Source organism: Procambarus clarkii, chromosome 65 (assembly GCF_040958095.1).
Source record: "Procambarus clarkii isolate CNS0578487 chromosome 65, FALCON_Pclarkii_2.0, whole genome shotgun sequence".
NCBI classification, from domain to species: domain Eukaryota; kingdom Metazoa; phylum Arthropoda; class Malacostraca; order Decapoda; family Cambaridae; genus Procambarus; species Procambarus clarkii.
The window spans coordinates 18590570-18607130 of record NC_091214.1 but is presented as its reverse complement, the minus strand read 5'-3'; the positions used below and the strand labels follow the sequence as shown (position 1 = coordinate 18607130).

General features: G+C 42.0%; 2 protein-coding genes across 3 annotated transcripts in view; both read left to right on the top strand.

Annotated features, from left to right (window-relative positions):
• Positions 1–12709, top strand: part of LOC123771117 (angiomotin) — a 17613-nt gene extending 4904 nt beyond the window's left edge. The window contains exons 1-4 of one of the 2 annotated variants that reach the window (XM_045763470.2): positions 5245–9589; positions 9736–9808; positions 11063–11384; positions 11808–12709. In XM_045763470.2, the coding sequence (XP_045619426.2) occupies positions 9736–9808; positions 11063–11384; positions 11808–11913 (501 nt within the window). In that variant the 5' untranslated portion in view covers positions 5245–9589 and the 3' untranslated portion in view covers positions 11914–12709. Of the gene's footprint in view, positions 1–5244; positions 9590–9735; positions 9809–11062; positions 11385–11807 lie in introns of those variants that run through there. The other variant, XM_045763471.2, reaches the window with a different exon arrangement.
• A 2333-nt stretch (positions 12710–15042) lies between these two features.
• Positions 15043–16561, top strand: part of Wbp2 (WW domain binding protein 2) — a 14651-nt gene continuing 13132 nt past the window's right edge. Inside the window, exon 1 of the mRNA XM_045763469.2 lies at positions 15043–15151. Within this exon, the coding sequence (XP_045619425.1) occupies positions 15096–15151 (56 nt within the window). The 5' untranslated portion in view covers positions 15043–15095. The remainder of the gene's footprint in view (positions 15152–16561) is intronic.

Below are 16561 nucleotides of genomic sequence, written 5' to 3'. Positions count from 1 at the left end.
AGGGTACTGAGTGCTGTCTGAGGCCAGAATTTGATATTGTTCTAATAGAAGCTTTGTGTTGGGTAATTAGAGGACATAAATGAGGGGGACTCCCTCATTTACCCTTATTTATAAGGGTACTTCCCTTCCGAACACTAACACCTCTCCTCCTACACCCTTTCTTACTGTCTTCTGTACGCCAACAAGTCCTCAATATAGGTAAGGTACCTAAGAGTATTATTCTGTATAAAATGTATTTTTTATTTAATATATTTGGGGGTGTGGAACGGCTTAATTCAATTTCCTTTATTTCTTATGGGAAAATCCATTTCGGTTTTTGTATTTTTCGGTTTTCATACTGTCTCTGGGAACGAATTAAATACAAAAACTGAGGTACCACTGTATATCAAACAAATGATGAATTAAAATATATAGCTAAACCTGTAATACAGTAGTTAGTTTTCTGTAAACTTTAGTGTTTAAACCATTAAGGTTACTCACTTTGAAATCAAGAAATGACAAAGAATTATTAATTTCACACTGCAGTGAAACGCATATTATGTTGTTGTGCATTTATAAGTTTAGAGAGTAGCAGTTTTTCTTTTAGACATGTTTCATTGAATATGACTACAGAGTCCATGTTGATTATTTTCTTGTTTAGGGTGTCTATCACTCTGACTAATGCCCTTGCATCTAGGTATAATTGGAAGAGGATTTCTTTAAATGTTATATTTGAAAAAATTTGTTCAAAGTTGACTAAAAGAATAAAAATTAACTGTAGAAAGTATTATACTTATTATAATTTACACGTTTCAAACCTACAAGGTTCATTCTCTGGTATAAATCGGATGTTGCCTCCTGTCTCCTCACTTAAGAATGAACCTTGTATGTTCGAAACGTTGTGTAAATTATGTACTTTCATATACACCTGTACATTCATTCATGTACACCTTTACATTCCACGGTTAATTTTTTTTTTTTTAGTCATCCTTGAAGAAATATGACATTTGGAGAAATCCTCTTCCAGTTAAACCAAGATGCTAGAGCACTAGTCAGAGGGATAAAAGCCCTAAACAAGAAAATAATCATCACAGAATATGAAAATACTGTAATCAATAAATATGGAATATTTGTTATACAAATATAACAGTGTGCTCAATTATTGCTCAATTTGCTCAAGTCTTAGATCTTCCTGGGAGGGGTCACCTCACTTGGTCTGGACATTACAAGATAGTTTATTCCCAAGTTTTAGAGTGATGTGGTCCTCAGTGAAGTTAATTACAGTACAGTATATGAGTCAGGGAACTGTAATGGGACCTAACAAAAATATCAGTTTTCTGTTGGTTCTTGTCTGGTTGTTTTGACGATGTCAGTCGATGCTGGTTAGAAGGTCCTCATCGATGTTGCTAAGTAATAAACCTTATTGCAAGATACATTCAAAAATTGCATTAAGGTTTATTACGGCCAAACAGGTATAGATTTCAAAACCCGAATTGCTGGACACTTAAAGAGGTCCATCAGTTATGGCTAACAAAATTCAACATTATAGTATTAAGCACGTAAGTGAGACCGATCACCAAATTATATGGGAAGATTCTTGTATAATTTATCAATATTATGGCTTCAAAAGAAAAATAATAGAACCTACTTTTATAAAGAATAATCCAAATTGTATTTTTTTCTTCAGGACAATTGTTACCAGATTGAGTGAGTGTTTATGTAAGAAGACAGTTACAACCAGCTGATGCTTATCCTGTTTCTCCAGGACATCTGACTTGACTCCACATATAAGCAGCTACCTTGGTCATTCCTGCTCACTGCTGAAGAGGGACCACAATTTCCAGTCTATACAGTATTATATGATTTCTAAGTACTGTAGTGAGTTAAGTGTACTAGCTCACTCCGTGAGGCTAAAATTACATTTTTCAGTTAATCTTTCTCAATTTAGCTAGTCTTGGGGATGGGGGGTGATCAAATGTTTTGTCCAGGAACATGTCCAGGAACCAGAACAATCAAAGTTGTAAGTTTGGCCATGTTACAGTACTTTGGATTGTGCATAGTACTTTTGCCTACTTTGTGGCAAAAATATATTAAGTGCACTTGCATGACTCAACCAGTTCACTGTATTAATTGCAGTGCTGGCCAGCCTGCATTTTCACAGTCCTATGCTCTATAAACTATGGCAGTCTATTCTGCACCTTATCACAAGAACGACAACATATACTTCCGAATCAAGGCAGAAACTGCGACCAGTGAGCCCCCTCACTGATATCACACTGCTCTTGCACTGCTCCAGTCAAAATCCTGTGACCTACTTACTGTCCTTCAAGTCCTCTGCTGTAGTATCAGTTTCCATATCCTCACACCAGAGACCCTGACATTCTTCAGTGTCTTACCACTCCAGTTCCCAGGAGAATAAATCTCCTAGGTTGACTTTACCAGGTTTACTTTACCAGAAGTGTTCCTCTCGGTTCACATCCACGTCCCTTGTCTTCCATGCAGGATCCCATCTGCCCCCATGCTTTCTTGCCTCTTTGCACTCTCATTGCCACTGCAAACCTGCCCAGGCTTTGACTACACACACTATTTCCATCATTCCCATTGGCATTTAGCCTCCTGCCCCTTCCCTCATGGCTGTAGAGGATGTCCAGATCCTCCCTGCCACCTCCTACCCCAACATTCGTCTACAGTATTGCCAGCATCACAAATTACTTTGCGACCACAAACATTATCTATTCTACTCGCTGGTTGTCTCGCCTGCAACGTTCTCTTTCGGTTAGTATTACAAATATTTCTCCTCGTGTTGTTCCGTCCTTGCCTCCATGGAGGGTCCCCTTTCCTCAATATTGCAAATCCCTGACCCACATAACTAAAGCTTTTACCCACCCTGCAGTTCTGAAACACCTTTAACTTGACCACTTTTCTTCACATTCCCACTCAGTTTCCATCTTCACTGATGGGTTTAAGTCTGCAGACGTAAGCTACTCTGTTGTTTTTCCTGACCACACCTATATGTGTCACCTGCCTGAACCGAACAACCCTCCCCTCACTTCATGCGAGTTTGAGGGTTGTTCGGCTCCCTTGTCTCAAGGCGACCCTCATTGTTTTTGCCTCCATCATGCAGCCTGTTGGGTCGGTGACACTTTTGACCCAGAGTTCTGTGAGTTTTGTTGCTTGCTGGTGACTCAATTTACCCAATCTATGGATGATCATCTTCGGGTACAGGCTGCGCAGGCGTTGCATTCTAGGTTTCATTTGTTGCAACGCGCTCGGTTGGTTGCTCACCCGGATGCCCCGGGGCTGCCCTGTTTTGCTTATAGGGACCCGGACTTGGGGGTGGGGGTCGCTTCAACCCTGGTTCAGTCTGCCCCTTCTCGTCCTCCCTCTGTTGTTCGCTCTGGCCCCCCTCTCCTGCTTTTGGCCCCGAAACGTCTGAGGGTTTCTGAGTCGGAGCAGCGGTTAGTTCGTCTTGAGACTGGCAGCCTTGGAGACTGCCCCTTCCGGTGTGACGACGGAGGCATTCGAGTCTCCTCCCCCGGCCGAAGCCTCTGGGTCTGACCAGTGGGGGCTCCCCTTCTGTCCAGCTTCTACGGCTGCGCCGGTCTTGAATAGTGGGGTTGGTGCTTGGGGGGGAGGACTCGGCCCCGGGTCCTGCGGAGGAGGATCATGGGGTTGGGGTGGGGGCTGACTTGGGGGCCTTGAGCCCCGCTGGACCCTGCCTGGGTTTTCCTGCCCTCTGAGCAGGGCATGTTGTTACAAGGAGTGGGGTTCTCTTTTCCCCCTCTGTGTACAAATTGGGCTTGGTGTCTGCCCCTCCCCAGGTTCGGTTCCATGTTCCCACGGGTGCTTCGGGTCCATCTTTCCGGAGTTTTTCGCCTTATCATATCCAGCTTGCTGCGGTGCGGGCGGCCCTTGCGGTGAACCTCCTGTGTGATCCAGATTATGCCTCGGAAATGGATCCCTTGGCTTTCAGGTTTGGGACTTTGTTCCCTTTCTGGCTCCGTTACGAGGTTCCGAAGTCGTCCTGGCTGGTGGACTGTCCTGTCTTTACCTTGGAGTCCTGGCACTCCTCCTGCCGTTCCCGCACGCTTGAGTGGCGGGAGGCTTCGACGGTGCTGCAGGTTTTCCTGAGGGGGCGACCTCGAGCACCTCAATGAGTGCTTGTTTGCTCCTGCCCTTCCCCGAGATGTTGGTGTCGTTCAGCTCCATGTGCAGGTTCCTTCCCTTTCGGCGGCGCAGGTAGCCGAGGACTTGCGTGGCTGGGGTCTTTTGACTTCGTCTTTGCGTTTCTTTTCCCTCCTGGAGCTGTCTTTGGACTGGTTCACGGAGGATGTAGGGGCGCTTGGGGCTGTTCCTGGTTCTGGCGCCTTGGCCTCGGTGGCTCGCTCGTCGGCGCTCATCGGCTGCCTTGCTGAAGTTTTTCGCGCCGATCTTGCGAGATGCGGTTGCTCTGTTTTATGCTTCCTGGCTCGCGTGTCGGCAGAAGGTGCTTGCCTCCTCTGTGGAATCTGCTTGGGCCTTGGGTCTTAGGATGTCTTCTCCCTCTTGTCCTCTCCTGTTTGAGGCCTCGGCCGTTGCACAGTTTATTCAGGTTGCTTCGGCTTCTTGTCGTCCTATGTTGGACTTGCTGTTTCTCAGGGGTCCCGTGGTAGACCTTCCCGGAAGGGTCGTTCCAAGGCCCGGGGTTCCTCTCGTCATGGTAGGCCACTAGTGTCGGGTTCGGGTTCGCGTTTTGCGTGGCTTCCGGTGGCGTTGGGTGGGCCCCCCTCCCTTCGTGAAGTGCCTTCAGGGGGGGGGGGGAGTTTTTGGGCTGAGGAATTTACTCGCATGACGTTGGGGCAGGAATGAAAGTGGCCTTCGCTAATGAATTTGGTTAATAAATATTTAATAACGAGCATCATTAAAGTCATAATTAAAAAGAATCATTAAAAGATTTTGTGCGAGTGTGTTACCACTTTGCCACGATGACTTCATGCCCGTGTGAAGCTGACGGTTTTGGGCATCGTAAGGCAACCCGTCCTTGACTCAAGTCCATTACATCCAGCGGTCGACCCCACAGACGCATTCATAAATTTTAATATGCTGTTCATTCAAAACGTGAATTTTCTTAAGTATAAATTAATATTATAATATATTAGCATATTGTGCATATATAGGCATAGGTTAGGTTAGGTGTTTAGGTTCTGTTGGCGATTATTTGTATTTGTCGTACGTGGGTGAAGCATTTATAGGTTGTAATTCGAACAAAATTCGTCAGTGAAACACTTGTTTCGGATATGTTCGAACGTCATCAGTTGTGAGTCGTGTGTAAACCGTTTTTCATTCATAAACAGGGGGTTTGGCGGGTGCATGGAATCACTTTTGGATCTTTGTTTGGAGGACGGGCTGCGTAAGGCAGCCCGTCTAAACAAAGACCCAAAGTCCATTCCATGCACCCTCTAAGCCAGCTGTTTATGAATAAAAACGGTTTATACGCGACTCACAACTGATGACGTTCGAACACTTCCGGAACATGTGCTTCACTGACTACTTTTGTTCGAACTACAACGCTGTAAACAGCCCGTCCTCCAAACAAAGATCCAAAAGTGATTCAATGCACCTGCCAAACCCCCTGTTTATGAATGAAAAGCGGTTTACACACGAATCACAACTACTGACGTTCGAACATATCCGGAACAAGTGTTTCACTGACGAATTTTGTTCGAATCACAACGCTATAAATGCTTCACCCACGTACTACAAATACAAATAATCACCAACAGAACCTAAACATCTAACCTAACCAGTGACTAAATATGCACAATATGCTAATATATAATAATATTAAATTATATTTAAGAAAAGTTCTGTTTTGAATGAACAGAATGTTAAAATTGATGTATGCATCTTTGGGGTCGACCACTGGATAGAATGGACTTGGTCCGAGGACCTACCTTGAGGTGTTTCGGGGCTTAGCGACCCCGCGGCCCAGTCCTCTTCCCTCCAGAACGGGTTGCTTAAGGAGCTTGTATTGTTTTATATTTATATTCAACATGGTTCAGCTGGTTGCCGCGCACGCAGGCGCGCACAATTCGGTAGTCAAATGTTTTCCTTCCAATACAGAAAGTTTCTCCAAGAGGGCGACTTAACCTAAACAAAAATACTTTGCAAATTAAGGTTCTAAATTGAAATGACTTCCCAAATGAAAAAAAAAATTCTCTCACCAGTTTAAAAGAGAAACTAAGATAAATACTTAATTTTCATTATGTACAAAATTTCCCCTCACATTTCTTCACCATGCATGTCAACCTGTGTTGTTTGGTGTTATTGTGAAAATAATACTAGACATTTAATGTTGTGGTACAATTGCTATTGTTAAATAGGCTATGCCGTTCATTATTAATTATCACTTAAAAACAGCCCATCCGCCTTTTAGTTAGTATTTATATAGTAACGATGAGGACCATAGTACATATATGACGTAATGGACAATTAGAAAGTAGAAATCGTCACTATTAAATTTGGACAAACCGGAAAAGGGTTTGCATTTATATTGCAAACACAACTTAAAGTAACCTAACCTACTCTTCCTAGGCCTAATACACAATATCAGATGCCTAATATAGTACACAAATGTGTTTTACTAGGCCCAGAAATATTTGTTTGCTTTTGAGTATTTTTTTCCGACTATAAAGTGAATAGTACCAAATTCTACTATTTGCTTAGTATTGTTAATGTTTGTACTATGATGCTCATGCTGTAGTTACAAAAGGTACTATCAAAATAGGAGGATGGGTTGCTTTCAAATTGTAAACCTTTGACAAATTTGTTCAAGAATTCAAATATGTTACCTCACTATTCGTTTAATTTTTGGTGTTTATTACACTTATAAATGATTTACCATATAATGCTATGGCCGAAACACTGCATATTAGTGGTTTTATGTGGTATACAATTTATGTACCTGTTAATTAACTATTGTAACATGTTCCAATGTATATTTGTAGTATATAATTTGTGTACCTGTTAATTAACTATTGCAACATGTTCCTATGTATATTTGATAAATACAAATTTTATAATGATTATTATTAGTATTATTATATAAACACGCTGTCAAACTCTGTACCGAGCTATGCTGATGATATAATGATACACACCACTGGGTATGCTAATACGCAGAACACTCTTAACTCTGTATTAGACTCATGTCCTGACATAAGTCCTAGGTTTAGTCATCTCGGCAGAGAAAACAAAGTTACTAAATCGGCGCCCACCCAGGCAGGGAGGAGCTGTTCGCAAGATGCAACTGTCTGATGGCTCCCAGCTTGACTATGTAAACAGATTCAAATACCTTGGCTTTAAGGTGCCACTGGATGGTCCTGTTGTATTCAGACTCTGTCGTCAGTATAAAGAGAGGCTCCGAGCTCTGAAGGCTGTTACAGGTTATCACTCAGGCTATGGTGCCAATGTCAAAATTGTCAAAATGATGTACCTTGCATACATTAGATCTTTAATGGATTATGCTGCACCTCTGCTTGCTTTGATGCCTGAAAGAAAGCTTGGAGGGCTTGAAAAATTGCAGAACGAAGCCTTGAGGATACTCCTTGGGTGCCCTCGTACCACAAAGATACTTAACATGAGAAACTAATTTAATATTCCGAGCGTCGTTGATCGTGTTACTGAAATTAACTGTCAAATTGGTATAAAAATTCTTATGCTAGCTCATCCTAACCTTTGCACAGAATCCCTCCAGAATTTCTTTATTGAAGGTCAACATTCTTCCAAATGGATAACTAAAACTGGAACTGAACTCAGAATGTATCAGATATATAATGTGTACCAAGACAAACGACAACGGCACTTTTCTGCACCGTGGGATATTACACCCTTTCCAATTTTAATCCCTTCCTCTCCACCCAAGAAGCAAATTAGAGATCCGCCCAAGCTTCGTTTTGTGGCAAAGTTCAACGCCTTAAGTCATATTGATGCTCTGTCCACAGCGCATTCTCTCTCTCAAATCATATACACTGATGGTTCCCTACACCGCCCCACGGGTGCAGCTGGAAGTGCAGTTGTCTTGACACTGGCCGATGGCTTATATTTTGAGTGGGGAGTCCGTATAAACAACTGGGCCTCTACCCTTCAGACCGAACTATTTGCCTTGCTCCTTGCACTGAAATGTGTACAAGTCTCCAAACTTGATACATTAATTGTAAGTGGCTCTTTATCATCGTTAATTGCTCTCAACTCTTTAAGACATAACTGTAACATGCTCGTGTCTGCAGCTAGACACAAATACAACAAAATTATTAAAGATGGTAACAGTCCATTTCATGTGGTCTCCATCTCATGTTGGCCTCCGAATGCATGATAGAGCTGATGAGTTAGCCAAAGAATCTGCCTTTAAATGAGACGTTGAGTGTAATTTTGGATTGTCAATGAACAATCTGTGAGCAGCAGTACACCGAGAACTTCAACAAAATCTTGTAGATCTGAGGCAAAGTGAAATCGACACCAGTAATTCCATCTATCATCATACTATCATGCAAGAGGAGCCACACATCAATGGATCATCCAATAAAATCAGCAGACTTCTAGATGTTACTACTGCTCGGCTTAGACTCGGTTACAAGTATCTCTGGGAATTCTCATTATTTTTTGCTGATGTAGACCTGACCAAATGTAAACTGTGTCAACAAAATTATTCGCACACCCTCCGTCACTATGTGATGGAGTGCGAAAAGATACGTGAATTTAGAGACAATTCTATAACCAATGTTCCAACGATGTGTAAATAGTTCATTCAAAATTATCTGCTACCAGAAATTTTAGCCAAATATTCCCAGTTTGCAAACTGTAGGTAGTAACTAAGTGATTATAACCTATCCACCGCTGCCCACTGGATGGGGGGCGGTGTGCAGGACAAACATATCAATTGTGACACTAGCTCTCCACATATGTCAGTTGCTTAACTTAGAAACTGTACTTGTGGTCGATCTCGAACACATTTATGATGTGACGACTTATATTGAATTTTGTAACTAGTTCATCAAGATTGTAACTTGCTTAGCTAAATGAATTGTGGGGTTCAGTCCCAGTGGCCTCTGTAACCCTTTCCACTACCGCCCACAAGGTGGGTATGGGATGCATAATAAATGAACTAAACTAACTAAAGAAGGTACAAAAACGCACTGTAAGAAAGTACAAAAAAACATTGTATAAGAAATTTGGCAGAAAAAATAGGTACATTAAAGTATATTTAAGGGTACAATGTAATCCACAGATACATTTTAGCATAATCTGAATTTATTGCAAGATATAATGTAGCAAACATAACCTGGTGATAAAGCCAGCAATCCCTTATAGCCACCTGAGCTCACGTCTTGAAGAATCACATTTCCTTTCCTGCCACCGTCAGAGAACGTGAGATTACTGTCACTCTTTGTAGCATGTTGCTGCAGCGTCACGTCAGGTGCGTGAGCGGCCCCCTGGGTGCCGTGTCACGCCTGACCCTTGTGAGTAGACAAGGTGGTGGTGGAAGGAGGCAGGTCATGTGACCCTCCCTAAAGATATATAAGCGACGGAGGGCCTTCATCTAGTCACAGCTTCCTTGGTCACCACAACGAAGGTAGGTTCTTGTTCGTGGCCAAATTCTTTACATTTCCTGAAACTTCCATCCAGATATTTTGTTAGTTATATTTAGAACAACATTGCATTTTATCTAAAAGTTTCGATAGCTCTCAAATTAATAATTTTCAACATTTAATCTCGTAGATGACGATGAAGGGTGTATTCGTATGTGTGGCAGCCCTGGTGTACGCCGCTGCCGCCATGCCGCCGCCAGGGGGTAAGTAATAAATAATAATAATAATAATAAATAAATAAATGTTTATCCAGGTAAGGTACATACATACAAGAGGTTTTACAAAAATTGATAGATTTATAGATAGAGCTAGAACATACAATGCCTAAAGCCACTATTACGCAAAGCGTTTCGGGCAAGAAAAACATTAAAGTGACACATCTCGGGTGACAAGTCTTGTCACCTGAGGTCAATGTGCTGCCGTACTCAGAGTTTTCTTCAGTAAACCATAACAGGGACAGGAAACCTGTTGCACTTATCGAGGTCTCTACGCCAATGCCGACTTTCCCCAAGATGCAGCCCACAACAGCTGCTTAATTCACGGGTACCTTTATTATTACTAGGTGTCCAAATGTCTGATACTGCCTCGGGAATCAAACCAGTGCGCGTTGACTATCCTACAGAATTCGATCTTCATACACAAATGTGTACACCACATGTACATACACCAGCTGTATACATCAGTTTGTTGCATTTTTTTTATATCTTTTTTGTATTATAAACTTTAGTTACACAGCCGTGTGCTGCTACCTTATTTTATATTACAGAGTATATATATATATATATTAGGAGCTGGTTTTAAGGTCACCTATTATTCCATATCTTAATGAGAGTTGATAACAGAATAAAAACTAATTAGTATGTTAGTTAAGTTTACTAGAAAACTTTGGGTAGAGTATGAGAATATATTCTAAAATCCACAAGTTTAATGTTTCAAAACTACAAGTATCTCGTGATATTGAATTTAAAATCATTGATAACTGGAAATTCACAAATACGCACTTCTCTGGTGAAGTCTTAAAGCTAATAAATTGGTTGTTTTATGCAGAATATTGGCAATATACATTTCTGTTGTGAAATAATATTACAGTAGTTGGATATATATTACGAGGGAGTAGTAGAACGGGCCGGTACTTCAATAGGGCAGTTATAATTAAGTGCTTCTTAACATGTTAGTGCTGTATAAATTAAATATTTCGCAATTTTTTTACTTCCTTAAGACGAGTGTTATATATTATAACTGGGTATCTTTATCTGTATGGCGTGTTTTGATAAGTCTGGCCATATCGCACATCATAACATCAGTTTAGTCTTCATTCCATAGACTGTAAAGGTAGGTTTAAGAAGTAGGGTTTAGTCGCCCATAAATTCTTATAAAGTAGTAACGCATATTGCATCGTTGAACATTATTAGATACCCGCCTTGGTGAAGCTCACTTGTCATGTTTCCTCTGAGCAGCGGCATCAGGAGTACCACCACCACCACACACTGCAGCAACCCCATCACCAGCTGCAGCACCCGTCGCCGCGCCCTTCTCCATGTTCAGTGCCTTCGTTCCCACCGCTAAGGAGATCGCCGACCTGCAAGCCCTCAACACCACCCCCGCCCCCGGGATCCTCCCCGTCGCCGCCATAGCAGGACTTCCCGCCGCCGCCATAGGCAGGACTTCCCGCCACCGCCCCGGGAGGACTCACTCCTGCCGCCGGCCCAGTAGGACTCCCTGGCGCCACCGCCCCAGTAGGACTCCCTGGCGCTACCGCCGCACCACTCCTCGTCCCTAGTAAGTATGTTGCAGGTTGTCTGTCTTTCATATCCCTGCCCGGGTAGTGTTCCTCCATGAAGTTGCCTGTCAGTCATATTAATTTACCACCCTTGAACCCTTTCCACTACCGCCCACAAGATGGGTATGGGGTGCATAATGAATGAACTAAACTAAAAACTAAACCTTGATCTTAACCACATTACTTCCATCCTTAATGTTAATGTAATTATATAAAAGCACTAAGCCAGGGAAGGCTATGTAGCACATCTCCATCCTTAAGCTCAGTCATTGTCTTACGGTAAGACAATAGCTGAGGTTATGGTTGACAGTAAGACTCTTACCATCAGTCATAATCTCAGGTATTGACTTACCATCATAGTATCATGCAGCCATTGTCTTACCCTCTGCCAAGACTAAGTGGCTTACTTGTTCCTCCCACAGCCATGCCTCCTGCAGTTGCCAAGTTGGTGGCAAAATATCAGGCAGCGGCTGCTGCCTTCTCTCCCACTGTGCCAGCACCTGTCTAAAGTCATCTGGGATCATCTAAGTCATCTGATGCCTTCAGGCGTCTGAGATTATATGGAAATAACTTGAAGCCATTTAAAGTCACGTAAGTTTCTCTAGAGTTACCTCGAGTCATCTGAAACCACATTTTTCACCTGAATTGGCCTGAAGGTCTACCAGGTCATTGGGAACCGCTACTGGGGCTTGTCCAGACGAGGCTAGAGAGGCTTCCACCAACAATGGCGTCGTGGACTGAAATCATAAACAGGAACTTTTCTATTATCCTGAAATGTTAACTATTAAAAATTATTATAAGGATTAACAAAATGACTTACCTTCAGTGTACATTGGAATTCATAGAAGTTGTAGTGCAAAAGGTTTATCACTAGCTGTCATTATAACTGAAGGGTTGCAGATAAATTATCTAAGCTAATGTAAAATATCCGCTGAGATCTGAATTAGACCATAAATTTGTACCCTCTGTAATCCTTTGTTCTACAGCTGAGGATGAGTATGGGGTGCGCAATGAACTAGCCGCCGCTGGTGGTAAAACAAAACAAAACTTGACCAGTCTTCATACTCTGTTGCATCCATTTAAATTGGTTCTGCGCATCCCATGTTCATAACTGTACTTGCGATTGACCTATCATTAACGGAGACGGTTATTGTGTTTAGATTTTTAACTGTCAGCTGTTAAATAAACAAATAACAATAATATTTACTTAAATAAGTTTATCATTAATGTCCATCCTTACTATAGGGGGGTAGAAATAGCCTAAGCTACTCTATCCCTTGAGATGTATTTCTTTCTTGTCTCAATAAACATACTTGAACTTGAACCATCCTTACGGCATGCTTCGTCCTGAACTTTGTCCATGGGGTCTTCTCTACATTTACTATAAAATAATAAAAATAATACAATATAATAATTTTTAATTAATTCTGAGGCCTCACCCCTGTGAGGGGTGAGGCCTCAGACTGGCATGATGTTACCAGCGGAGTCTCATGTGGTTCTGTACATGGACCTATCTTATTTCTGATATTCTGGATGTGAATGATCTTACAGAAGGTATAGACTCATTCCTTTCTATGTTTACTGATGCTAAAATTATGAAAAGGATTAAGACAGGAGGATTGCAAGAGGCTACAGGATGACCTGGGCAGACTGAAGGAATGGTCCAATAAATGGCTATTAGAGTTTAACTCGAACAGGTCTATGCTAGTCCCCGAGTTGAGACTTATGAGCTACGAGGAAAGATTACTGGTACTAAACCTCATGACATTGGAAGACAGAATAATTAAGAGAGATATGATCACTATCTGTAAAATTCTGAGAGGAACTGACAGGGTAGATAAAGATAAACTGTTTAGTATGGGTGGTATGCAAACAAGAGGACACAAGTGGACACTTAGTACCCAAATGAGCCACAGGGATGTTAGAAAGAACGTTCAGTGTCAGAGTAGTTTTATTTTGATTTATTTATATATACAAGAGTTGTTACATTCTTGTACAGCCACTAGCACGCGTAGCGTTTCGGGCAAGTCCTTATTCCTATGTTCCCCGGAATATGACCCGCCAAATCGTTTAGTAACCAGGTACCCATTTTACTGTTGGGTAAACAGAGGCTACAGTTAAGGCTTGGCACCCAGTAAATCCTTCCTGGCCAGGATACGAACCCAGGACAAAGCACTTGCGAAATGCCAGGCAAGTGCTTCATCCACTACACTACGGGGACGGCTTAGTTAATTTAGCAAATGGAATGCATTAGGCAGTGACTCCATACACAGTTTCAAATATAGGTATACTAGAGACCAATAGGCTCGGGAATCTGTACATCAATTGATTGACAGTTGAAAGGTGAGACCAAAGAGCTAAAGCTTAACCCCAACAAGTACAACTAAGTGAGTTCATGGGGGTAGAAGTAGCCTAAGCTACTCTATCCCTTTGAGATGTTTTTTTTTCTTGTCTCAATAAACTTACTTGAACTTGAAGTGAGTCCAAGTCACATCGTACACAAGACGATTCGCGCTGGAGTAACGCTGGAAAACTATGGAACTATACCTAGCCCAACCTAACCTAACCATCCCCCAACTCAACCTAACCTAACCCAACAGAGCGAAATAAAGGCTAACCTCAGCTAACAACAGCCTAGCACAGCATTATAAACTATTTTAAGACAGAAAACGAGATTCATCGAATCGTCTCGTGTCCGAACGGACCATACCCCAGGACATGACTGAAAACATTTTTCAAGCTTAACTTTAGTCCTTTCTGGTCTAAGTATCAAAAGAAGGCACCATACTTTCTGGTCTAAGAAATTGGCAGATATATATCAGTAGTTATATATAGTTAAATAATTTACGTTGTCATAACGTTAACATGAATTATTATCATGTTACTTTATGCCTGTTTAAATGGCAGAATATTTTCATGTCAAAAGAATCGTGTTATTTTGCATTGCCTGAATTAATTTTAAGGCGTTGGACCCTCCTTGGACTTATATAATTTGGCTTTTGTTAACTATTAACCCAGTGCAATGTTTGCAGTTCATATCGCAGTATTTGTGTGTAAAACGTGTATAATACGTAATAAGAGACGGATTGTGTAATGATGAGTGACGCAGCATCACACTCCCGCAGGAAGTGTGTGACGTCACAGTCAGCTGACGCCGTGTTCGTGTGCCGACGCCGACGTCACCCATTATTACCGCTAGTCTCACCCCCCTCCTCTACTCCACCGCCCATTAACGATTGTCTCACTTAATATACTTGTTATCCATTTAATAGACACAACGGCCATTGTGTATTTTGGCTTTGGTTTTTAATTTGTGTTTGGGAGTGGACGGGACGTTCGGATATAGACCATTATCACGCCCTCAACACCCGTTTGATTTTGAGGAATATCAGATATACAAAATATATTATTAAAAGAAATCAATAGGTGCACATGCCAATATTTTTATAGTAAAAAATATAAGAACAATATAATTTATATTAAATTTGTGTTAGATATATTGCACACAACATTAATATATAGGAAAATTATATTTTCCTACGCATTTTTGTTGCTAATTCAATAATACAGATTGACTCTATTATGCATTATTATCATGTATTAAAATACAATATGAAATATTGAAAACAAATCGTGCATTATGATACAAATTTCTAGAAAGATTGGTAAGGGTGTTGAGGACGGAGGCGGCGAGGGTGACAGTAGCCATCATGTCCGTGAACACCTCGCACGCTGGCAAGGGCGTCCTCATCTACGCTGGAGAATGGTGAGATTACACTCTCTGTGTTGAGAGTTTGGTCCTCCTGGTGGGCGGGACGGTAGAGCGTCATGCAGGTCGGTGTTCAATCCCCCTGCGACCGTCCTAAGTGGTTGGGGCACCATTCCTTCCCGCCGTCCCGTCCTATGTCCTTATCCTGATCCCTTCCTAGGGCTATAGTCGTGGTGGCTTGGCGCTTTCTCCTGATAATTACATTTCCCTTCCTCCTGGTGGTGGAGGAGCATGTTTGAGGGGTGGCAGGTGTGGGGGGCAGGACTGTTGGCGAGTGTGGGGGGCAGGACTGTTGGCGAGTGAGGGGGGGAGGGGCAGGGGCAGGACTGTTGGTGGGGGGGGGGGGCAGGACTGGCGGCGGGTGTGGGGGCAGGACTGGCGGCGGGTGTTGGGGGGGAGGGGCAGAACTGGCAGCGGGTGTGGGGGGCAGGTGTGTGGACCCTCCTCACTGGTCTCCACTGCACTTGACAAACGTCAGCAGTATAAGGATCCAGGACAGTTTTCAGTGTGATTTATGTTGTACAGTATTTGACTTTTGTTTGGGCATGTGTGGGGGGAGGGGGGATGAGTGTGTGGAGTAGCATGGTTGGGGTCCGGGATGGGGAAGGGGGGGTGGGGCTAGGAGACGGACAGGTGTCACCGACTCCCGAGCCAACATGGTAGGGAAAATGGACTCGTCTTGTGTGTCAACTGCATTGGCGGTTGAGAAATAAAGGAAATACAGTGGAGGCAACATTGTATGTCTTTGTGGCCAGTTATGTTGTTTGTGAGGAGTATTGAGGCATTGCTCAGTGGGAAGATCATGGGTTTCAATAATTGTCATAAAACACATGGATTATTCTGTAGTTTGTATTTAGATTGGTTAATTAGATGGTTATTGAGGTATATGCTCTTAAAACCTAAATAAATAATTTGAACATTGTTAGGTTTACTTGACGATGGTTTAAACGTTACAGGACATATGATGAACTTACCAACTGAACATTGAAATTAATGTAGCTAAGTACTGTATGTTACAAAATAAATTGCACAATAAATTTTGAAACTTTGAGAGAGACATTGACATGAACATGCACAGGTTTGGAAAAATGGTATTTTGGCATTACCTCGATTGGCTATTTTGCTCGTTAAGTGTTAGTTGCGTATAGATATTTAATATAAATAAAATAAATGCCACGGGGACTGTTTCAGGTGGTTTAGTATGATCCTAAACTTGAAATATACAACAGTTCACCATATTTATTGCTGGCCAATTTTTCAATACTGTATACACAAGATCATGCACAATTTCACAGTATGTAATATAAATAGTTTACAATACTGCATAAATATAGATTTCTTTGCTTTTCTTAAATATAAATATTTTACTTCACGTAGGTTAGGCTTCCTGTTAGTTTTCACAACTTT